Consider the following 25,105-nt stretch of genomic DNA (forward strand, 5'->3'; position numbering starts at 1 on the left):
ATTGAGTCACCCCGATTTCTTTCTATTTCTCTTTTAATGAGCCAGATTTTCTTGTAATTTTATGAAAGTGGTGGTTTTTTTGTCTAGCCACAACACTGACCTATAAATTCATTCAAGCATAAAAAAGGCACCTGACTCAAGGGGTGAATCAGCATTTTGTCCACACATAACAACTTGGCAAAAAACTATTTGCAGCTAGTTGCAAAAATAGATAATTTGCTTCCCTTTCTTTTGTTGAATCTATGGAAAATGTGAACGCTAATGCAGTTTGACAAGTCATAAAACAGTATTAGAACTATTTAACCAGTATAAATGGAGGAGATCCAGAACATTGAGTGTCTACAACCATCTTTAAAACATGGTGGAGGCTCTGTGGTGGTTTGGGGCTAAATTTCAGCCAGTGGCGTTGCCGATCTTGTCAAAACTGATTGAAAAATAATTACATTTCAATCCAGCGTGTAATACCATCTGGAAAGCATCTGATTGGAAACGGCTTTATATTTTAGCATGAAAATGATTCAAAACATATTCCCAGTGAAGTTCAAGTATACCTGAAAAGAAAGAGCACACAATGGAGCACTATCAGTCATAGACTGATCTGGCCAGAGCCCAGACCTCAATAATACTGCAGCAGTGGGAACATCTTGACAGAGAACAGAACAAAAGGCAGCCAACATCCAAAGAAGAGCTTTGAATTTCCTTCAACAAGCCTGGAGAACTATTTTTGAAGACTCCTGAAAGAAGCTAGAAAGCCTTGCGTTTGCCTGTTTGTGCTTCATTTCCATGCATGTTTGCAAGTTTTAATCACTGCAATTATGTACCATTTCCCACGCAAAAATACAAAGAAAAGGGTGGCTCAAGACTTTTGCACAGTGCTATATCTTGCATTGTAACATAATGTGCAGCTCCAACACTGTTATTCAGATTTGGTACCAATCATCTCAGGTAACAGGCAACAAGTATGAGGATCAACAATCCGTGTAATAGCTTCTAAGGAAAATAAACTTCTTTGAAAAGATGGCAGGCTTACATGTCGTGTGACTGAATAGCATTAACTGTCAAAGTGTGCCTGCATCCATATCATCAAAGCAAATGAAACGTCTCTGTAAACAGCTCAGATGAGGCCATTGTAGCGCGGCCTATATCCACATCCCTGTGTTCTTCTGAGGATTGGAAACTGCAGCATTTGGTACTGAGTGCTGTGATCACAAAGCAACCCTGCTTGCGATATCCCTCGTAGCAAAAAGCAAAAACGCTGTTCATTTCCTTGAATCTTCTGTCATTTGAAGGATGGCATAAAAATTGGGCTGAGTCAGTGTTTAACTCTGGACATTAAATTCACTTCTCCTTGGAGGAGTGTTATTATGTTCGCTCCTATCTGCGTTCAACTAGTCATTTCAGGAGATGCCCGAGGACACATTTAATTACTTTGAACAATTTACTTGAATGCCATGTAAATAAAGACGTCTCCATCCTCAACTAGCTTGACAGCCTCTACTCTGTTTTTTCTTTTTTATGTCATGCTCGCTGAACCAATAATCATACAATAAAATGCACGCAGATATAAGATCTAACCTCTATGTGTATGTGATCTGTTTTCTTTTGTTAGCGGCCTCGACGATATACATATTACACTACATGGGATGATTAAATTTTTCACCTCACTGTCCCTTATGGCTCAAACATGCTGACTCAGCCCCAGATATGAAACAGGGCAGGAAAAAAAAAAGAGCATGTCATAATTGTACCTGAAGCGTTTCCCTTTAGACAGTGCTTTGCTGAGAATAGGTGGAGCTACTGTTGATGCCCCTGGTGCCACTTTGCCGCCCTTAACAGACGATCCGTGAGAAGTGCAACTCTGCAAGAAATAAAGAAAGTTGCGCAGGCAGTTAGTGAAACTCAGATACTCAATTAGTTATACTCAGCAAAAGACCCGGAAATGTAGCTAGATTCCACTGCTGTAACGATTAAAATGAAAAACAAAATGTCCAATGTAAGTAGCTATGTAAGTACACAGAAGTGAAGCTTAGGATATAACACATAAGGCTGATAATTCTCTATGAGTTTAGCAGCAATCCCCAGTCAGGTCGAGCGTGTTCTCTCGCTGATGTATCCCCGGTTAGTCAGGCAGAGCGTCTTTAATTGCATTTTACATTTTAAAGCGGCAGATTAGGAGGGGACACTTTGTGAATAAACTCCACACTGGCCCTCACAGCACTCCTGATTCACTCAAGAATTAATCCAACACAAGATTACATTAATGGTTTCCTAAAGAAATTGCCCTCTCAATTCTTTCCCTTTATTCTTATCAAAATTAACACTATTATCTTACAACAGGCTGCAGTCAGAGCTCTGGCACAGTGACCGTGAACGCCCCGAGACCCCCTCTGTGAAACACTTAAGTCATGAGATAATTCTGTCATTCCAGTTACAGCTCTCTCTCTCTTTCGCTGTCTGATTGTACATCACTAAAGCAATTGCATGTGACTTAGTGCTGGGTTCACGGTTCTCATGAATGATAAGCCTCTTTTTTCCCCCATACACCGTTTGGCTCCCAGAAGAAGCTGTTACCGCTGCTCACTAGTTGTGCAAGAAAATAGTATCATTTGGCCACCCTCTCATATACCCTGCGGGGGGAGAACACCTCACTTTGTGAAACAATTGCCATGGCAAAGCTTCCTGGGGGAAGATATCTATGTCAGGAGATAAAATAAATAGCTGTTGGCAGTCTGCCATGCCATTCAGGTCTGCCACTGGCAGACAGTGGCGTAGCCCATTGGCGTAACCCAGTTTGCTTGTTCCCTCCCATCACAATTTTGCCTTGTTTCATGCCACTTGTGAACCTTGGATAAACACAGCGCAATGTTCACACACAAGGAAAATACAAGAGAAGGAGAGAGTGACAGGAAAAAACCCTCCCCCATCAATATGTTGACTATCACCTTCATATTAAGAAGTAAAGCAAACCTATGCATTCAGAGCAGCCATAATCCCCCTTGTATTACGATCAAATCACAGGTCCTGAACTGTGCATAATAGGATATTTGACCATTCTTCAACAAGGACAGTCTTTGAGCTAGCAGCTCAAAACTGCATGTACGTTTACTGAAAGAGCATGTCTTAACACTTCAGGCCAAGGTGTGAAGATTTTTAATGGACAACAAATGCGACTCTACCCCGTATTTAAATGTTAACAAGTTCATTCAAATTATGCACTGCCATGCTCAGATTTGGATTTAACATTCAGGCTGCACTGTCCTTTCCTTTTAATAGTCGCTGAGATACCTGTAGAAGTTATCATATCTCCCCTTCAGCTGACACAACACCCCTGCTGAACAAGCGGCTAATAGCCCTGATCCATTTCGTACTCATAATTGTACTCTGCTTGATTATCTGATGGCAGAAGCACAGCTTCAATACTTTACACTTTCACACTTTCTGAGACATACTACATGGGTGCTAATTGAAGCTGTTCCATCAAACCTTTCCCAGATGTTTGAAGTTCATTAAACAACGTCAATCTGATAAAAACGAATGAATCAAAATGAACGATTCTCTAATTATCTCGAGAAAGTCTTTGGCAAACAAAATTAGACGAAAAACACATTACTTCATAATATTAATAATAATAATGAAATAATAATAAAACAGACTATGGTTCAAGAGAACCTAGCCTTGAATCACACCGGAGCATTCATTAAAATATTCTGATATGATGAAGTATTTATATAGCATGCTCACTCCTGAGAGGGACTCTTCTTAGAAGACTAGTTAGTTAGAACCACTCAAGCTTCAAGCTGATGCCCTCGTTGCCTGTATGACCCTATTCCTTCATGTCAGCGCATGTCTGTTGCTGTGCAGCCTGTCTCATGGGTGTATAAGCCATCTCTTTCATTTGACACATATTATTACCACAGAGGTGTTGATTCAAATAACAGTGGACACAGAGGGGTGTTTCAGTATGTACTTACAGTTCATTTTCTCTTTTTCGTTTCATTTCCTTTCCTTTGTAAAATACTTGATATATACAAGTCCCAGCTGTTTACAAGTGTGTATTTGAAGTAACTGTTCATGTGGAAATGTATACTCTGAATTGCAGATGGAAGAAACATATGCACAGAAATAGCTACAGATGTGCATACAGTATATATAATGCTTCATGTTCCACTTCAGGTGCCCTATCAAAACATCAAAAAATAATAATCATCTGTATTTCTTAAGGGGTGGTTAAAATGATGGCTATTTACTTGGGCAACCTCCTGTAGTCATGTAAAATATAAACCCTTAAATCTTTTCGGAAAGATGGTCATCGCCTCAGGCATAACAAGGAAAATGGTGGAGAAGGTTGCTGTCAATACAGGTTTGCATGCATGTGCTTAACATATAGCTAATACACTATTCTTACACGTTCACAAGACATTTTATTAGATACATCTTGCTAGTAGCGGTTTGTTTCTTTGGCAAAGCTAGCTTAATTCTTCATGGCTTGGATTCGATGAGGACATAAAAACATTTCTCTGACATTTTGGTCTATATTGACATGAAAGCATCACACAGTTGCTTCAGATTTGTTCCACCACATCGCAGAAGAGTTCTGGTGGCCGTGGAGGCCATTTGAGTATAGTGAGTACAGTACAGTTTGTAATGAATCAAATTGAAAGCACTTTGTACTAAGGGGCCTAAAGTATGCCAAGAAAATATCTTGGTTTGAAAGAGGAGTAAAAGAGGCCATTTATGTCCACTGTGAGCGACCATCTTTGAACAGAGGCGGTGGCTTATGACACAAACTTTCTGAAATCTATAATCCAGTCCCTTCCCAGACGCCTTAACGCCCACTCACATCTCGGGGCATCTGACCTCAGGAAATCACGTGTTAGGGTGGGGCCAGATTTCATAATGGGTTTACCCAAAACCTTGACTGATTGTGACCTACACCCGTTTTCACACCTTGGCTCGTGTGATTAGGTAGAGGATCATTAGGGTGTTGATTTGTCCCTCTTGGGGGGAAACTCCCACAGGGTTTAAACCTGGGACTCTCCACTATTTGACCCTAGAACTGAAGAAGCTTCTCAGATGAGAGGTGAAACGTCTTCAAGTTCAGACGCTTTTCTTTCCAAGCTCCTTAGACTACGATGACCTGGATGACTGAGAACCTTCACAGACAAGAAAGTATCTCCCACACCATTATACCAGCAGCCTGAACTCTTGATCCAAGGCAGGTTGGATCGATGCTTTCATGGTATTTACGCAAAACTCGGACCCTGCCAACAGCAAAAATCGAGGCTCATCAGACCAAGAAACACTTTTCCAATCTTCTACTGTCCACTTTAGGTATGCCTATGCAAATGTTATGCTCGGTTTCTTGACAGGAGTGGCACCTGATGTGGTATTCTGCCACTGTAGCCCATCTGCTTCAAGGTTCAATGTTGTGTGCATTCTGCATACTTTAGTTCTGACGAATGATTGTTTACTAGTGATCAGTTACTGTTGCCTTCCTGCTCAAAGCAGTCTGGCCATTCTCCTCTGCCCTCTGGCATCAACACCATCAATTTTCACCCAGAGAACCGCAGCTCACTGGAAGTTTTCTCTTTTTCAGACCATTCTCTGTAAACCCTAGAGATGGTTGTTTTGGAAAATCCCAGTAGAGCACCAGATTTTGAAATACTCAACCATGCCACATTTAAAGTAATTGAAACTGCCTTTCATCCTCATTCAGACACTCAGTTTGATCTTCAGCAGGTTGCCTTGACCATGTCCATGCATGTTCTTAACATATGGCTAATGCACCATAAGGGTCTAATATAACCCAAATCATTATATTTTCCTAAAGCTAATCTCTCCATAATTTCCATCTTGATGTGGATTTTGTAGGTTTTTACACAGCTTTACTGGCGTCGCCACCATTTACATCAAATGCACGCCGTTTCAAGAGTGTGCCTCTTAGGAGTGACGTTATGCTTTGAATACAAGAGTTAAATTTATTCTATAAGGAGTGTGAAGGTGACCAGGTGTATATTTTTAAAAAGAGCTGAGGGTTTAATTTGCCTTGCATATGCTTTCATCATGTCAGCATATATGTCTTTAGTGATCACACCTAGAGGGGAAATGCCTTTTTCTTTAATCCCAGAATTCAAAGAGTGAATAACAACTGAGCGCCGCATTAGTTTATTAGAGACTTCAAATGGAAGACAATGACTAAAAAAGGACTTCAGTTTTATCCTCCCCTCTTGCACCTGCCTTGTCAGAGCCAGACATTTTTTTCTAGCTCGCTGCACTCATCCTCCATCCTACTGCCTTGAACACATGCACAAAAACCCCCATTGTGCTTTGACGCTGGGTTATGCTGCATACACCAAATGTTTTGAGCCTATTTAAGAACACTCTGCTCTGTTCTTCCTTTGAAAGTATTTTCATTTTGTCTGTGTAACTTTAAAGAAAATAGAGATATTGTAGGACTACACCACCCACACCCACATGTCCTCTCCCTAGATGGTTACAAGCTGAGGGAGTGGGTGGAGAGAAGCTGTGGTCTGGGGTCATTGTGTCAAATCTGTGGAAAAACAGGTTTCACTTGTTAATCTTTCGTTGGTCTGTACAGCTCATGCCCCCTCCTGGGTGCTTATAGCCAGTGATCTTTCACATCCCACCTTAAGCTTCCCTCACACTGTTCTATTATAGCTTGTGTTTCCGTGTTGTCTTTGCCTTCCTCCTGGCTTCCTTCCTTTGTCTAGCATTCAATGCATTTCGTGGTTGGATGCAGGGCTTCACTGCCTCACCCGCTGAGCCCTAACACATTCCCGATACCACCATCTGAGTCTCCCCTTTTTTAGGTTGCTGTTGTGCTGGTTATTGTGCTTATATGAAAGCATTTTTTTAATATTACTTAAACACAACTACTTAACAGCTTTTTTAACATTTGCATCAAAGGTGGTACAGCGTCTTAGCGATCAGCTGCCCAGAGCCATGATTTTCAAATGACACCCTCGAAAAGCTTTCAGATGGTGCCAACTGCAGATCCGTGGGTGGGGTTAGCTTAAGGGGTGTTTGTTTCAGTGGGTGACACCAGACAGTGTTGAATTATTAAAGAAGCCTCCATATACAGTGGTGTGAAAAAGTGTTTGCCTTCTTACCAATTTCCTAGTTTTTTGCATATTTGTGACACTTGCATGTTTCAGATCACCAGACTCATTTTAATATTATACAAAGATAACCTGAGGAAATACTAAATGCAGTTTTTAAATGATGATTTCATTCATTAAGGGAGAAAAGGTTTCCAAAACTACCTGGTCCTATTTCGAATTAACTGTGATTAACCTTTTTTTTTTTTGAAAATCTGAGTTCAGTTTCAGTAAATACATTCAGGGATGATTACTGGCAGACCTGCTGAATTAAGGAATCACTTACATAGAACCTGTCTGACAAAGGAAAGCAGCATAATAGATCTCTAAAAGCAACACATCATGCCACAATCTAAAGAAACACACGAGAAACAAAATCACAGACATCTACCGGTGTGGAAAGCTATTTCTAAGCCTTCGAGCTCCAGTGGATCACAGTGAGAGCCATTACACACAAATGGAGAAAACTTGGAACAGTGGCGAAGCTTTCCAGGAAAGACTGGACTACCAAAATTCCTACAAAAGCACATCGACGACTTATCCAGGAGTAGGGATGGCTACCGGTATCCAGTGCCATACCGGTGCCATAGCATTTTTTAAAAGCCGAGAAATGCACCGAGTTACCAACATCCCCAAAGAACCTGAAGAGTAGAGTCCTGGCCCCTAGCCCTGCCAGTGTAGCAGAAATGATGACGGGTGATGATGGCAGCAGCAGCCGTTCTTCTCTGCGTGAGTAGCTTAATGTTGTCCGTGTGTAATTTACGTTGAGTAGGCTAACCACGTTATTAAATTAATGCATGTAAGGTGAACTAGCAAACACCGTCGTAGTTACATGCGGCTGTCTTCTTGTTTGATGGCAGATACTCCCTTCACCCTGGCCAAAAATGCTAAAATGACCAAAGAAAAAGTGGAAAACAGTTAAACATGAGAGGTTTTTGGACAAAGTTTGTGTTTTTTCCATTGATTAAGGACTGCTTCCAGCCAAGAGTGATACCATATATGCCCTATAGCTGCAGAAAAGGCTAACATTGTTATCTTTTTACAAAAAAACAGCTGACCATGAGAGGTTTTTGGACCAACTTTGTGTTCTCCTTTCTTTAAGCACCGGTTCGAGCACCGTTTAAGCACCGGCACCGTTTCAAAAGTGCCGGTTTGGCACCGGTATCGGATAAAACCTAAACGATACCCATCCCTATCCAGGAGGTCACAAAAGAAAGTAAAACAACATTAATGAACCGTAGGGTTCACATGTTTCAGTTAAGGCCAGAGTTCAGGACACTCTGCAAAAATGGTATCCATTGAAGAGAACATAAAGGCTTGTCTCAGATTTGCCAAAAAACATCTTCATTAATGTGGCTGAATTACAACGATTCTGCAAAGATGAGTGGGCCAAAATTCCTCCACAAGCGCTGTAAAAGACTCATTGGCAGTTATCGAAAAGGCTTGATTGCAGTTGTTGCTGCTTAGGGTGGCAAACCAGTTATTAGGTTTAGGGGCCAATCATTTTTTTCACACAGGGACACGTAGGCTTGGATTTTTTTTTACCCTTAATAAACAGCTTCATTTAGAAACTGCAGTTTGTGTTTACCTGTGTTATCTTTGACTAATATTTAAATTTCTTTGATGATGTGAAACATTTAAGGGTGAAAAACATACAGAAAATAAAGAAATCAGTATTATAGTATTAATCAGTATTAATAACCTTGCTACCTTAGTACCCATACATATTAAAATGAGATTTGTGGAAGCTGTAAACTATTTATGTTTCAGAAGTAGAAACGTCAAATCTATAATTGATCTCTCTATCGTTTTAGCATTGATACATGAAGGACTACTACTCCATATAACTTCCTGAAATGATAAAAGAAAGACTGCACACTGAACTTCTTTAAAAACAAAAACAAACAAAAAAATCCATCTAATTAAATAAAGAAAGTAGGAACGCATTATGCCAAGCGGTCGCACTCTTTGATGAAACCTTTACAAGTGTGCAGTAGAGTGCAATTACCCCTCTGTGGAGACATTAGCCTTATCAGTGCCATCCATGTCTTCTCTCTGCTTTTTCTAAGAATGTCTGGGTCACTTGTTTCCTCTGCAGTGTCTGCTGCTGCTGCAGGCTGTGGTGGCTTCTAATGAATTCTGAGCCACTTTTTCTTCTATGGTTTGCCATTTTTTTTCTTAACCAAGAATTATTTGCCCGCCTGGATGAAATTTTCTTCCTAGAGCTGATGCTATGTGTTTATTAGTTGATAAATGATTACATAATATTAGTCTCCTTCAGTTTTTGAGTTGGTTGAGGGTTATGTAGTTCAAATTTGCAAAATCCAACTTTTTAAACACATGAACCTGCTGTAATGTACAGTTTTGTGCTCATTGTGGATTATGACTGTGCTGCTGTGCTTGGATGTTGAATTCAGGATTCATGATCCAGAGTATGGGCACAACTTTACATTCTTCTATTTAAAGAGGTCAGAATTCCAGCAACGTTTACTATGTAGATCAACTTCATTGGCTGGGGACTTTTACTATCAAAAGAGTCATTTTTAGGTAAATGTAAAACACCCAAAATCTTATTTATTTAGCCTGTTATGTATAATTGAGGTAAATCTTTTTGCGTATTTTGTTGTTGTTGTTAATAGTTATGATAATGCAGTACTTTAACTTGGCATTTTGATTATAATAGCACCGTGTTTCTGCCATTTGGCAGTGGCACAAAGTTGTTGTTTTTGTGCCCTTTGCTGCTTCAGTTTTATTTAGATCTTTTTTTTATGTTTATATTACATAGTGAAGAACAATCACAACCACAATTCACAAGTTTCACAAACTTTTTATTGGCAAATAAATAAAAATTGCCAATAAAAGTGCCCAAAAGTGTAGAACTGCAATAACTAAAATTGTTATCACTCACTTATTTTTTTAACCACCAGAATGGAATAATTGTGAAGGAAGAAATGTCTGGCAGAGCAGCTATAACCTGTGTTTTGCAAATTAAAAGAATCCTGCTCTGATATATAAAAAAAACAGCAGCCAGTGAAAGTGAAAGTAACCAGACGTTTCATAATATTTTACTTAATTTTAATTTTAGTTTGATTTAAGTCCAGCAACACATCAAACATACTAGTTTACCAGCAAATATGGTGAAAGCCAACAAATGTGTCTATTGTTAAATTCTCTATTCCCCTCCACAACTTTTTTTCCCCTCAATTTTTAGTCCATAGCCGATGGGACTCAGGACTAGACATTTAAGTGCATACATTCATGCTAACCACCAAAATTGAGATTCTGCATAACTGATAAGATATATACATGTATACATCAAAAAGCACCAATCCCATATGTAACCATCATCACCATATACAACAGTTACCTTATTTAGCCAGGGAAAACAACTGGCCTGAACTTACATGACTTATGTCTAATGTACAGTGCTGTGAAAAAGTCTCGAGCCACCTATCATTTCTTTATATTTTGCTTCAACGGAGTGATGCTTGGTTGAAATTGCAATTGTTCTGCATGCTTTCCGAGGTTTTCCTTTCATCATTAGCTGCTTTTTAACTTGTTTCCACTTCAGTTCTCGTGCCTGATCATTCCCAGAGGAATCTTTCTTTGTCCGTTTGTTTATTTGTAAAGCCAATTAACACTGACATATAAATCATTCAAGCATAAAAAAATGCACCTAACTTAAGGAATGAACCTGTGTTGTGTCCACTCATAACAGCCGACTTAGCAAATATACATTTTTAAATTTTATCTCTATGCACTTTTTACTAGGAGCCTGTCAAAAAGAACACCCGCTTTCTTTGGTTGAATCGACAAAAATGCCAAAGATAACAGTTTGGCAGGCACAAAATAGGAGTTTTGCACAAATAATGTGATTCCCAAAGGTCTGTTAGCCAAATACCTGGCATATCTGGGCATGGTGTGCAGTGTGTCCTTTTAAAAAACGAGGAAACTGGACAAGAGGCTGACAAAAGAAGAAGTGGCAGGCCTAAAAATGATCTACAGCAGATAAACAGCATCTAAAGGTCATGTACTTAAGGAAAAACTCCAACGACCTTATATAGGACCTGAGAGAGGCATCTGGCCCTTTACTTGTTCCATTTACTGTTCACTGAAATGATCTTGATGCATGGCTGTCGAGAAGCCATTCTTAAGGAAGAGAAACCAGGAAAAAAAGGTGTATTATGCCAAATTACACAAGACCTGGACAGAATATTGGTGGTAGAATTATGCACAGTACTGTATCCTTGTACACCGTAAAACAATGTTCATAGTTACTGCTTACTAAGTTAAATATTTTGAGCTTTGTCACTTCTGACATTTTCTACCTTTCCTTGATTTGATTTGCTCCACTTTAAAGTGGAGCACTTCTACTCCTTCAACATCAGTATACAGTATGTGTCTGACGTCACGATGTAAGTGCATGTGGAGAGGGATAATAGGAAAGCAATCAATCAATCAGTGTAAGCCCTGTTAGGCTATTGAGAGTATTATGCATGCAGTCGTAGATTGTATTTGTTATTATTGCTGTATGTGGTTGTTTCTGGAAAGCATTGGTTTTCGAGGAATGTCTAACTAACTCAAAATTTAAAGTTTAGCAGCCGGCTTCAAACCAATCACTTTAAAATGTTATTTGTGATATTACTAAAATGAATATGCACAAGCACAATCACATTTAGCTATCAATAAAGTTCTGCTGGATTTCTTTAGAATTCAGGATCCTTGACACCAAAACAGATTATAATTTCTACTCTGCAGTTTGTCACAGGAATCTGTCACAGTGAACATGGCAGGCAGATTTTTCCTCTGTAATGTGTGATGCATTTATTTTAAGCTATAATTCCCCACTGCCTCTCAGCCTATGTCAGATACGAGTGTGAACAAAAGACTCGAGCCAGTAGAGAGATTATTAAGACGTATTTTAGATCATAAATCATCCTGTCAGGAACTCAAAAGACTATAATGTGTATATGAAGTACTGTATATATAAAGAAGAAGATGGTGACAATGATGATTAGGGTGTAACTGGAAATGAATAAATACATCATTGATCAAGACGCACCTTTTGGAGCTGAAGGCTGTATTGAAGTCTGGGGGTAGATTTGGACATGAGGCCGGAGGCATTGACGGTACAGTCTCTGAGGCTGCGGCTGTCGGAGAAATGAGCCTGGAGTTTCTCCCTGTGTCTCCTGTGGAGGAAATGTGCCGGTGAAAAAGGGAGAACAAATGTAAGTCTACAACAAAACTAAAGAAATAATCCAGAACAATGGATAGACTGATGACAATACAGCATGCAATTAGGAAAACAAAGGGATTTCTATGAGGCAGAAAAAACCTCCCTACAATAGCTGCATTTGCTCTGCTGAAGATTCATTCTTCTTTTTCGTTGTTACACAGTTTAATAACGGTTTCTTTTTAGGTCATATTCTTCACACGCATCTAATGGCAACGTTGTTACATTTATTGACTTGTTACCATTTATTTCTGAGACTCACTTACAGATCACACATAGTAGACAAGATAGGCCCTGTCAATGAATTTCACATCTACTCACTGAAGACAGACACACACATATGTGCGAATTGTGACGATGAACTAATATATGCATTTTTTGTTATGCAGCGATAAAACATCCTGTGACAGTTTGAGGTTTTTAAAACGGTGAAATTTAACATTTCTGGAACAAACCATAGCTGAAAGTGACATTCAGCGTTCAACTGTGATTACTTTTCCGAGGTGAAACTTAAGGTGGTAAATGTGCGCCACAAAAATAGCTTTAAAATGAACAAAAAATGCATGAAAATAAAATTTAAAACTACATGAATTTAATCAAGGAAAGTTAAAGTAAAAGCGATAAATACAAAGGTTTTATTGATTTACTATGAAAGCCAAAGTTTGGATTCTCTCATCTTTGCGGGGAGAGAGGGAGAATTCACATGCAGTGATATCCATACATACAGCAAGAAGCCTTAAGTTATAGCAGTGGGAACAGATATAACCTAAGGAATTGAAGTAAAGTCAAGTTTGCTGACATGAGCAGACATTCCACTTTTCTTAAACTACTTAATTTTAGTTGTTCTGCCACATTTTTACCTACTCTGGCTTTTCTCTTTACCACACATACACACAAAAAATGAAACAGCAAAACGTGACAAAAAAAAAGTCAAATTCTTCTGCTATGATAAATTTTTTTTAAAAAAGGAAAAAAGATGATACCGTTCTTTCATTTCGGATTAAAATTTGATTGCATTAAAATGACTTTTGGATTAAATTTTAATTCACCATTAAATGTTCATTTTTAAATTCTAGAATGCAAAATTCTGTCTGCAGCTGAGACTCATTAAGTGTTTCCTGCATAAAGGATGATGGCGAGAAGTAAAAAAAAAACTTTTTAAAAATGTGGAAAGCAACAAATCATTGCATTGGTTTACAGGGTTAACAAACTATAATCCAACCACCTAATGGCTTGGAGGGATTAAAACGTTCTGCAGGAACCCACTCTAATAAATAATAATAATGAAGTTATACCACCTAAAAGCAACCTTTCTGAAAACTTTACTAATCTTTTCTGAGAAGTACTGATACAAACAAAATTTCGCATTTTTTCTTGAGAGGAAAAACAACCACGGAGTTTGAAAAGCTATTTATCCACGGTAGCCTGGCGCACAGCTATTTTTTTTGAAGGAAAGATACTTATTATCACAGGACTTGTGATTTTGGATAATTTTCAGTACATTAATTCTATCTGTGAGCCAGGACTATCTGTTCATGTTGACCAATATGTGCTGCACTGCTCAGGGCACTACACTACTCAAAAATAAAACCACCTTTTTTGTTTTTGTTTAGCAAGCTTAATTTAGCCAGCACAGCATTCATTCACTCCTACTGAATGAATATACATACACACACTCTTCCAGTTCTTTCCCTCTGCTTTCTTTTTCCTTCTTCTTTGGTGCCATGCATAATTGACTTTGGTGGTCTGCTTCTGAGCCACCAGGAAACCCTCTTATCTTGTCACACACATGTACACGTGCACTTAGGGTCTACTGTACTTGAACTTGGTCTGTCTCTTGCCATATCTGAGTATTTTGTTTTGTGTGAAGCATTTTGTGACACACCTGCTTGCTAAAACCACTTTCAAATAAATCTTACATGAGTATCTGTCCCAAATGCATCCTACACTATTTAGATTTGTTGCCTTGCTAAAACATCCTCTAGCTGACTCACACTTAGAATTTCATTGGGCTCCATGCCATGATAGTAAAGTGCTCTTTCTGCACAGCCGGGGGCATACGCTACTAATGTGGTTCTCGCTGGCATCACTCACTTGTTGTGGCGGTAGAGAGCCATACATGCCACTCCAAGAAGACAGATCCCCGAGGCAATGCTGAAGATGGACAGCACCTGCCTCTGGTAGGTGTCACCACTCTCTGTGGAGGAGAGAATACAGTTCAGTCCAATGAATTTCTGCTGTGACATAAACGATATGGACTATGGTTGCGATTGAGCTGAGAGGAAGAGATGGATCATGATGAATTAACATACCAAATACACATAAAGGGTGGAATGACATACACTCGAAACCGCGCGCAGACATCTGCCCACAATCTGCATTTGCATAAAGCGACCAATGCTGCTGTCAGTAAATGTCACTGTTTGAGGAAGAGATAGGGACATGGCAGACACAGGCAGGGCTCAGTGACGTGCTAACTGAAGTGTGATAATCATTTCGTTCAGACAAACCCAGCAGGGACCGATGGACTGTCTGCACAGCAGGACCAGCACTTGGTGTGTACGTGCATGCAAGGGTTGCATATGTGTCAGCATTCAGAGACTGATGGCGACAGGAAATTAGCAGCAAATGAATGCTCCCGGAGCTTCTTGTCAGACCCCTGCACGTCAGCGGCAGAGGCTTAAGGTCACAAGCAGCTGGGACAAGTTGTAGTTGATCCCAGCAAATATCTATCTCACTGAGCAACTGGATTGTGGCGCTGAAATACTTAGCACGGTGCACGGTGTGGAGTTCAAGGGCACGCACCCACTGGCTTAGCAGAAACTCTCATGACAATACTATCTCATGATCAAAATGAGCACAATCCATAACCAGCAACTCATATCACTAATCCACAAAAGTCGCTGAGAGTTTGAGACACTTCTCTGATCCACCAGCATCCATGACCTTACGGGCAACGTCCTGTGGCATTACTTGATCACTCAAAAACAACAAATCCCCCTGTGTCTGATTTTACTACCTTGACAACTGCAGGGGAAAGTGCAGAGAACATCACCGCAACCTGCTCCTGACCTTTAAGGGCTTGTCTGTGGCTTTTGATGTTGTCAACAGAGAACTGTCCTGGGAGGTCTTCTTGAGCCGTGTTTGTCGGTCCAGGTTTATCAACTTCCCTCAACTCTTGTTTTTGAGGGCAGATACTGCTGGAGAGCGTTTTTGTTCAAAGCTAACATTTGAGTGCAACCATGCCTTCTGTTTTGCACCGTTTTTTTTCCCTCGCCCCACCGCTTTCTTCCTCTGCATTACATCAGTGCTGCATCAACACAATTTTTGATAGTATGATGTAACTGAGTTCAAACAGGAGAGAAACCTTTTTAAAATTAGAGTGCTTCTGGCAACAGATAAAGATAAAATCTGAACATATCCTGGAGTGACAGTATGTGAATATATATATAAACATTGGAGGTCCAAACTACCCACTCAGCTCCCATAGAAGGGAAGCAGGATGAATTAAATATAGAAGTGATCCATAGAAATGCTGCAGGAGTGGCCTGCTGTGGCACATGATTGCTTATTTAATACGGTCAACCAATAAATAGTGGGGGTTAGCTTGGTTAGGCTGGATCACATTTTTTACTGTTAAAACAATAAATGTTCTGAAATGAGAAATTATTGAGTTGGAAAAAATAGTCAATCGACAATATACTGTGTAATGACGCAAATATAACTATGTATATATAGGAAAAAACCCAATATAAGCTCCTGAATTACTGAATTGTATAGTCTGCTTCTATCCTATAATTTTAAAGGGATTTAAAAAAAAATGTGTTTGTTTATTGCTGTGCAGGTAGAAGAGGAGAAATGTCCTGCAGCTGCTCAGTAAAAGTTGGCTTTTTTCTTTGTTTATAAGTAATGTGCCACTTGGAAATCCATGTCCCTGTAAAGCCTCCAGCCTTTACCATCAGTGAAATGACCTCTGCATGGTTGCATATCTGAAAGATATTGAAAACATTTTTTCCTGCTCCTGCATTATCAGTGCTCATGTGGAGCACCACCTGAGACAGGCCTTTGCCTTTCCCCCCCCCCCCCCCCTTTTTTTTTTTGAGGGATGAAAAAGGCTTTTCCATAATGTGAACATAAAAACAGCTGTCTACAAAGCTCTGCTGAATGGCTGCAAGGAAAACCGACATGCAGTCTGTATATAAAACCATTACAGGCCTTTCATGCCAGATGCCTACAAGGCATTCTTGAAATTAGATGCAACAGCACGTTATAAAAGAACCCCACCAAAGTGAAGAGTCTTAGCTATATTGGCTAAGCCGTGTTATTTTGACTCAAAGACAAGACAATCCCATATGGCCGCTATGCCAGCGATGCACTCTACACTTGACAAGAATAACGTGCTATAATGAAGTTCATGCTAAAGAATCCATGAGAAAATGGGGTATTCAGCCTGCAAAACATCAGAGTCAACTATTCTGAGTCACAAAGAGCTTCAGTTGCTGGGCTAAAAAAAAAAAAGCAAGAAAATCAAAAGACAAGATTACTTTTAGAGCGCTCAATTCTACTTCAAACGGAGCTTTGCTGTAGTCTGACAGGCTGTCTCAGACTGTCACTTATATAACAAGCTATCAAACAATTCATTGATAAAGAAAAGACGAACTCATGATGGAACACAATGAATAAGAAACCCAACCAAAAAAAAAAAAAATAATCCTATCTGTACCTCTGTCTGTCACCTGTCCGGCTATCAATTGATCAGTCCTGCTCTCATTTTCTCTAATGCATCCGCCCACCTCCAGTAGCATTCTGAACTAATTTAATCCCCCAGATTAAAGTTACTGAAGTGAGGAATGCTGTTTGCAGGGCATACATCCTCTCCCTCCCTCTATTTCCTGGAGCTAGCGTGTGATGTGACAGCAGTGTATGAAGCCATGTTAATGGAAAACTTCATAGCATGCAGTGTTAGTTTTTATGTATGCACAAAAGCAAGGCAGAAAGTGGAAAAAAAGATGGGAAAAGAGAAAATGAAAAACGGTGTTGCAGTGTATGTGTGTGTAGTCTGGGGTGATGAGACTGTCTCTCGCCTCCCTTGTTTTTTTTCTCTTAGTTTGTTGACAGTCTGTAGGAAAGTAGAGAAGTACCTAAAGTAACTCCAATGAAAATCCAGAGAATTAAAAAAAATCTATATGCACTGCTTCTCATTTCAGTATTTGACCTTCTGTGGATTTTTATATTTTATATTATACTTTAGATCCTATTGTTAAACTTGACTAAACATCTACACCAGAAAAAGGCTCAGCCTCCTAATTGAACTTGGTTTGGTTTTAGGTTATTTAATCTAAAAAAAAGAATAATGTACTCATGAATACACATTGATTAGTCTGTAATTATGTTCTCTAACAAAATGATACATTCACATAAAGTTTGGATTAACCCATTACATATACACTGGGTTGAGATGGCCAGGAAAAACAGCAGTGCCTACTGAAAGAAAACTTCAGGATATCTTTAACAACTCACCTCACTATTACTGTCACTGGACAGAAGTGACCTACACCGACTCATCGAACCATATCAGTGAGTAGATGTGAATGCTCGGGCTATTGATAGCTGAGGTTAACAGCATACTGACAACCTACACTCACTGCAGATGAACGGCAGCCAGAGGTTTGGAAGTGACTCAGCAGTAAAAATGTAAAATACAACAAAATATTTTATTTGTGGTTTATTCAAGTGTTAATATTCAAATATGTTAAAACATGCCGGCCAAAGCAGTTATCGAGTGCAGTCTAAATTTGACATTTCTAATCTCTCTTAGCTAACTAAAATGTGTTTGGCCTAAAGGGGCCACCGTAGTTAGGGTTATGGCTAGGTGCTTGAATTGGAAGAGGTAAAAAAAAACTGAATTCAAATGACTGCAATCTGTGATCTACTGACATCCAGTTGTGAGATTTTACACACTGTACCTTTAAGAGTACTGACGGAGACTTGCTTGAACATGGTCGACACTATCTGAAGAATAGAAACTAAATTGCTTCTACTTTTAAAATGAGGGTAAGTTCAATTTTAACTTTCTACAGAACGACTACTAAATTTTAGTAATCATTAACTTCATAATGTAAGGGCCTTTTGTCTTTGTAGCTACTTAACAGCTTGTCAGTAACACACTGTTGTTGCTGTTGTTGTAGATGCTTCTGTGTGTCTGAAAACTATCCGTCCACTGCATGTGTGTCAGTTCAGTCATGCAAACAAAATATTTTGTTCATTATAAGCATCGCACAATTCAGAACGCTGTAAGCTTCTATACAAGACTTTTCTGTTGTTGGGCTTCTTGTTTTACTATCTGCTTAAGACTTAGTGAATTATACATAGAGCTGTGTCTTATATTCAAACACAACAAGTACAGAAAACCAAATGTATTATGTAAATCTGCAAATCAAAACTGCAGATTCAACTTGGAATATTTTTGTCAAAATAGAACTTGGTGATATTATTTGCTTCTTGAACATTTCGACTAACTTCATGGAAACCGCGATCATTTTGGACATCGCTACCGAGATATGAAATTTTCACATAGTACACAGTAGGCAAGTAGACACGGATTTATACAGTACATGAATCGCTTTCTTTGCTCCATACTCATTACATCACTCCTCTCTAACGGTACTGTTCTTCATGCAGACAGAATACACCTAATTCACCACCACGGTGTTTCCATGGCGACTAGCCCACATTACTTTTCCAAGGTGAGCGGCCTTGTTGTGCTGGTTGTGTGTGTTTTGTATGCAGTATTTCACAGACGTGAGGCACACGGAAAGATTGAGCACTCGGCACAGTCAATGAAAAGTTGTCTTACCCATGAACTCGATCCCAAGTTCATCCGCTGTTCCATTCAAGGCGGGATAGCATGAGAAATGAGGGTGGGGAAAAGAGAGAGAGACAGAGCATAAAATAATTACAACATGATGCGCCTCAGTTTTTTTTTTCTCAGAATTCACCTTAGGGGTGAGACACTTGGTGCAACTACACGGTACAGTTGGCTTTGCTGGCTTTTTCTAACACGGCTTCCTCTTTTGCACCAGGTAATGAGCCAGCCAGCCTCGGATGCTTGGAATGCTTTTCCGTGATACTCACACAGCTTGCAGTGGCTTTGATTGAAGCAAGAAAACAACGCAGATGTGGGGGCTGAGAGGATTAGAGGAAGGATCATGAAAATAAAGTTGGAAATGACATATCATGTGGCTTTATGTCATTGATGTTGCTTTGCACAGGCCTTTTATATTGATTTGAGCCTGAGGCATTGCAGTAATTGTCCTCTTCTGTCTGCAAGCATAGCTTTTCACTATTCACAATCTGGTTGCTTTAGGATGCGTCACTCTAACACACACACACGCTCAAATGCATGTGTACCCACACAATATGGTATAAGCTTGCACGTGTTTTTGGTCTTTTCTGCACAGGCACACACTTTGACATTCACCCTCTCTTTCACTCTCCTCCAAAGACACACAGTCTTTCTTCATTCAGTTATGTCTTTTCCCACAATCCCAGCGCTGGGGGAAACAGATAAAAAGGAGCACTCGTGTTCTTTCCATCCTGGCAGTGCCCCCTTTTCATGTCACTGTAATGTAATCTTATTTAAATTAAAATGAAACCCTCACTAGTAATTGCTTTTCTGACAGAGGTGGTCTTAGTTTTAAATAGAAGATGGCTTGCCAAGCCCTGACAGATTATGTGAACCTCTAAAAAAATGTCTATAAAATAGGGGGAAAAAAGCATTTTGATTGTGCCACGGGAAAAATTCTGTCATTGCCATGGCTTTTATTTACGGAAAAATAAAAACACAGCGTGACAGGAGTGAGATCCAAGCATTTAGGTGAATGGATTAAAATAAACTGTGCTGCCTTATTAAGAGGTGGAATGTAAACGATTAAAAAACAGGACCCTCCCTACATTGCATAAAGGGAATGCTTCGGAGGGCATTTGGACTTGAAAATGGTATGATAAGTGCTTAAGTCAAATTATGCTATTTGCTCTAAGATTGCTTGACAGGTTCTTAATGAGCCTAAGGGATTTTCATGATCACAGAGATAACAAGAAAAAACAGCCTGGAAAAGCAGGTCTGAGATTCCCAAATTAATCAATGAACAAATGAGTTTATGTTTGTATTTAGACAGGCTGCAGGTGTCATTGTGTTGTTGTTGAGCAGAATGCAGGGTCTGCATTTTCCTCTTGCAGCCTCGAGGATTATTTTACATGCCAACATTTATTATACGCTCCTTCTGAATCATAGTCAGTCTCATAGCAACCTTGCAAACCAATGATTAAACAGTTAAGAGCCAATCACTTCTGACTGGGGGACTTTATGCTTGTTGCCACAAAGAGTTCGGAGATATAACTGTGAAATCAAGATATGGCTACCACTTTTCTTACTTTTTTTTTTTACACTTTTCTGACTCGCCCTCCTTAAAAAAAAAAAAAATGAATGCAGCATCTTTCTGACGTTACTTGATCTGTATTATACATTCAAGCCTTTTCCTGTGATTGCCCATGGCAACAGCCAACCCTTCTCCACTCTAAATCGCCCTGACTGTCATAGCCTGTGCAGATGATGTCATTACAACTCTGATACACATCCCTTCCTCTGGCATTGCCTTGTCTGGAGACATTCACCAATCATAATATGTGCAGGCTCCCAATCCTTCGCACTGGCAACTCGAAGCACCCGGGGGAATCATTCACGGCATCTTATGGGAGCCTTGAGCAAGCTTGGAGAATACCTGTGCATCATGTCAGATGCTTTTGGCCCGATTAAGAGGCAGGAATCTGGCTGGTGGGAGAGACAATGGCAGGAGTGAATCAAATCCTTAATCCCCTCCCTCACTTGGGTGAGAAGGGAACTGCAGAGTCAATATGTGTGTCTGTGTCTGTTATTGAATTCGATATCCTGTGTAGCTACTTACTCCAGGCATAATATCTACAGAAGATCAATAGTTCAAATTAGAGGATTGCCTCCTTCCTCTTTGTGAGTAAACCGGGTAAAAACCAAAAAGGCCCATCTTTCCTCCGCCTCCTCTTCAGTCTTCTACCGAAATATCCCCTCTGTAGTCTCAGAAGTGCGACTTGCCCAACTGAACACTATTAGTGGGATGCTCTAAACTTTTTCATGGTTAAAAAAGAAACTCAATCCACATCCTCAAGCAGTTATAAACTAAATTGCTACCTTCCTACTCTGCCATCGCTCCACTTAAAGACTCCACCACTTCCCCTGTGCACCAATATGTTAAACTCCAGCATTATTTCCAAAGCTGAGTTCACTGTCATGTGCAGGATGGACTCGGTTGCAGAAAAAAAAAATCAATATTGTGATTATTTTGATTAATAGCGAGATTACTTACTACTACATTTACTTTTTCTTTTTTTTACACTGGATTATTTTTCCTTTATCAATGTATATAATTTAAGTAATAAAAATAATTTTTAAAAAGTCCCTGTTAACTGTAGTCTCCATCATGGGAGTTTTGTGGGTGCAGACAGTGGCAACAACATGTCCACGAGGCAATTTTGTTATGTGACCTGACAGACCTGCACAAAAGTCACAAGCAGAGAGCGAGTGAGGGCTGAGTGACACAAGTGTATTCTGACTATTACTTCGTCTCAATAGATCTTGTTGACCCAAGACTCCTTTTTTCGCCATGTTGCCTGGAACTGAATTAAACAAGGAGCAGGTCTGGGCTTTCAGGGAGGGGCCACAGCACTATTGTGATAACGACTGACGCATGATAATCGCTTTATCTCAATTACCTTGTTTTCATAATCATTGGAGCCAAAAATCATAATTGAAATTAAAATTTGATTAAACTCTAACACGCCTTCGCCTGTGATTCTCTATCTACTTCTGTGAGGACGTGTGAATGAGTGAGTGACTGAGCGGCACTGTGGTCCAAACTGCTCTTTTGAGTATTTTACCAGTCGATACGAAGAAAAAGGATAAGGGGCAAGAAATGATTTGTGACTGTAAGGTGCTCAGATATTGATCCAAAATGAAAGCTCAAAGCAGAAAAGCGTGGCATGGCCTGGCAAAAAAACTACAGTTGCTTATTTGTACACACGCTGAATTTCATCAGCGCTTAAGATTTAGCTGTTGTTGGTATATGCATGTATGTTTGTGCTGTATGTTATTACGTGATTTGGATTTTGGAGGCAGGATAATCCTCCAAACCCTTGGTAATCTGGGTAAATTTTAGATGAGTGTGTATCAACACAGATCAAAACTAGGCTCCATTCCCCTCCGACTCTCAAATCCTCCTGTGTTATTGGTCACGGTCACTGGAAGCTGTTTTCTGTGGTTAACTGTTGTGGCCATTGAGAGGTTATGCAAGACAAATTCACGATAAAGCTGTCAGTTTCTTTTTTTTTTTCTTTTTCTTGTGAAGGTCAGGGGTGTACTCGGTGCACCGTCTTAACCTACTACTGAAGATTTCTTCAGTAGCTTGTTTGTACAGAGCATTTTATTGATTCTATTTTCCAGCACAAGAGAAGCATTCTGATTAAAAACGCTAAGCAATTTTTTGATTTTCCATACTCCCTGATATATAAAGCTCTTCCAGCACTCCTCTGATCATTTCTATTTGTAGATTGGAAGCCTCTGAACAGTGCATTCAGTGTGAGAAGGAAAAAAATAAAAAGGCTTTTGGCCCATTGTCCACATCTAATAAACATTGACGCCAGCTTGCTAATGGCTAATACATTTGTCTAAAGGGTTCACAAGATGAATGGGGGTGGACTGACCACCAGAAAGATCAGTAATTTTCCTGGTAGGTTAGTCTTTAGCTGATTAGCCCTTTATCTTGAACCTGCCATTAGCCTATTTACACTCACTGGCCACTTTTTTTTAGGTATATCTGTTCAACTGCTTGTCAACACAAATATCTATTCAGCCAATCAGGTGGCAGCAACTCATATAGGCATGTAGACATGGTCAAGATGACCTGCTGAAGTTCAATCAGAACATCAGAATAGGGAAGGTGAGTTAAGTGACAGCATGGTTGTTGTGCCAAACCTGTTTGAGTATTTCAGAAACTGCTGATCTATTGGGATATTACCACACAACCATCTTTAGAGTTTACAGAGAATGTTCTGATAAAGAGAAACTTCCCACTGAGCGGCAACTTTTCTGGGTAAAAATGTCTCATTGATGCCAGAGGTCAGAGGAGAATGGCTGGACTGCTTCAAACTCAGACAACATTAAGTCAAATAACCACTCATTGTGACTAGAGTATGCTGAAGTAGATCTCTGAACACAAAACATATTGACCCTTGAAACAAATGGGCTAAAACAGCAGAAGACCGCACCGTAGCGCTCCTACTCCTCTTGTCATGTAAAAACAGGAAACAGAGGTTATAATTTGTGAAGGCTCACTAAAATTAGATGATACAGGACTGGAAAAACCTTGTCTGGTCTGATGAGTCTTGAAGTTGGCTGCAACATTTGGATGAGAAAGTCGGAATTTGGCATAAACAACATAAAAGCTTCACGCTTGGATTAATCCTGCCTTGTATCAACAGCTCTGGCTGCTGTTGGTGTAAGGGGGAATATTTTCTTGACACACTTTGGGCCCCTCAGTATGATATGAGCCTCTATTAAATGCTGCTGACAATGTTTATCTCTTTGTGACCACAGTCTTCTGATGGCTCTTTGCAGCAGAATGTCACAAACCTCAAATCATCTCAAACTGGTCTCTTGAACATTAAAAGAGACATGACATGAGTTCAGTGTACGAAAAAAAAACTACTAAAAATGTTAGTAGTTATTATGAAAGCAGTCGTACAGCCAAACATGGAGGAGCATGTGGCTCGTGGTTCAGATATAGGAGAAACAAAATTGTGCCAAACCCTGCAACACGAGGTAATGGATTTATTTAAGTGATGGGGTGCAAGTGATGACAGTTGCAAGAGGCAATTTTCTCTTAAACTGCTCATCAGTCTTTTCCGCATTACAGCCTAGCATGTAATGCTAGGATACCTAGCTGACGATGTAAACAAACAGGTGAACGTGGCTCTGAACAAGAATGGTGATCAATCAGATCCATCGGCGGGGCCCTGTTCATGTCTGTCATCTGTTTATGAAGTAACAACATCATTTATATGATCAGGTTGGACAAAAGTACCGTTCGCATTGCAAGAAATCAAACATTTCTATCAATGCAAGGCACTTTATCACAAATGTAATGAATGCACGTATTAGAGGTAAGTCAAATTAGATATGAATTAATTTACCACCTTTAAGCGATAAATATTTCTAAACTGTATTTTTGATAGAATTGTTGATAAATATTTTGCTGATTTCATAAAAATCCAAATGTGGTCATTTGTGTGAGCTTAATTTTGTGTTATCAGATGGGGGCAGTTCTCTAGGTTGCTTATTGTTGCTGGTTGACTCCTGACTGAATGACACAGTGAAACTGTTACAATAAGAGCAGCAACTCCTTAACAGCTTAACAGCTCAGGGATTGCTTCCACAGCCTGGGAGATCCTTGCTCTGAAGTGTTGTGCTTCCCTCATGCTAATTAAACTGATTTATAGGTCTACCTATAGCCACTGTAAAAGATGCTCGCCCCTGAAATGCAAGTTTTTGTCTTCTGAACGATACGGTGTAAAAACTTCACCTTTTTGTTTCATATTTTGCCTTCTGAGGCATATTGTCTTATATATTTCAATAAATCTACAAGTACCACGGCTGTGTTGTAATTCA

The 25,105-nt window shown here is 39.6% G+C and overlaps 1 protein-coding gene across 1 annotated transcript in view; it reads right to left on the minus strand.

The window, feature by feature from the left end:
* nrg3b (neuregulin 3b) overlaps nucleotides 1-25,105 on the minus strand; it is a 204,956-nt gene that overhangs the window by 12,370 nt on the left and 167,481 nt on the right. The window contains exons 4-7 of the mRNA XM_085284591.1: nucleotides 19,208-19,234; nucleotides 14,446-14,548; nucleotides 12,181-12,307; nucleotides 1,749-1,858 (exon numbers count right to left, since the gene is read on the minus strand). Of these exons, the coding sequence (XP_085140717.1) occupies nucleotides 1,749-1,858; nucleotides 12,181-12,307; nucleotides 14,446-14,548; nucleotides 19,208-19,234 (367 nt within the window). The remainder of the gene's footprint in view (nucleotides 1-1,748; nucleotides 1,859-12,180; nucleotides 12,308-14,445; nucleotides 14,549-19,207; nucleotides 19,235-25,105) is intronic.

The sequence above is a fragment of the Mchenga conophoros genome, linkage group LG8, assembly GCF_057382185.1.
Source record: "Mchenga conophoros isolate Kocher_MC1m ecotype Shallow Benthic linkage group LG8, M_conophoros_male_GT1.1, whole genome shotgun sequence".
NCBI classification, from domain to species: domain Eukaryota; kingdom Metazoa; phylum Chordata; class Actinopteri; order Cichliformes; family Cichlidae; genus Mchenga; species Mchenga conophoros.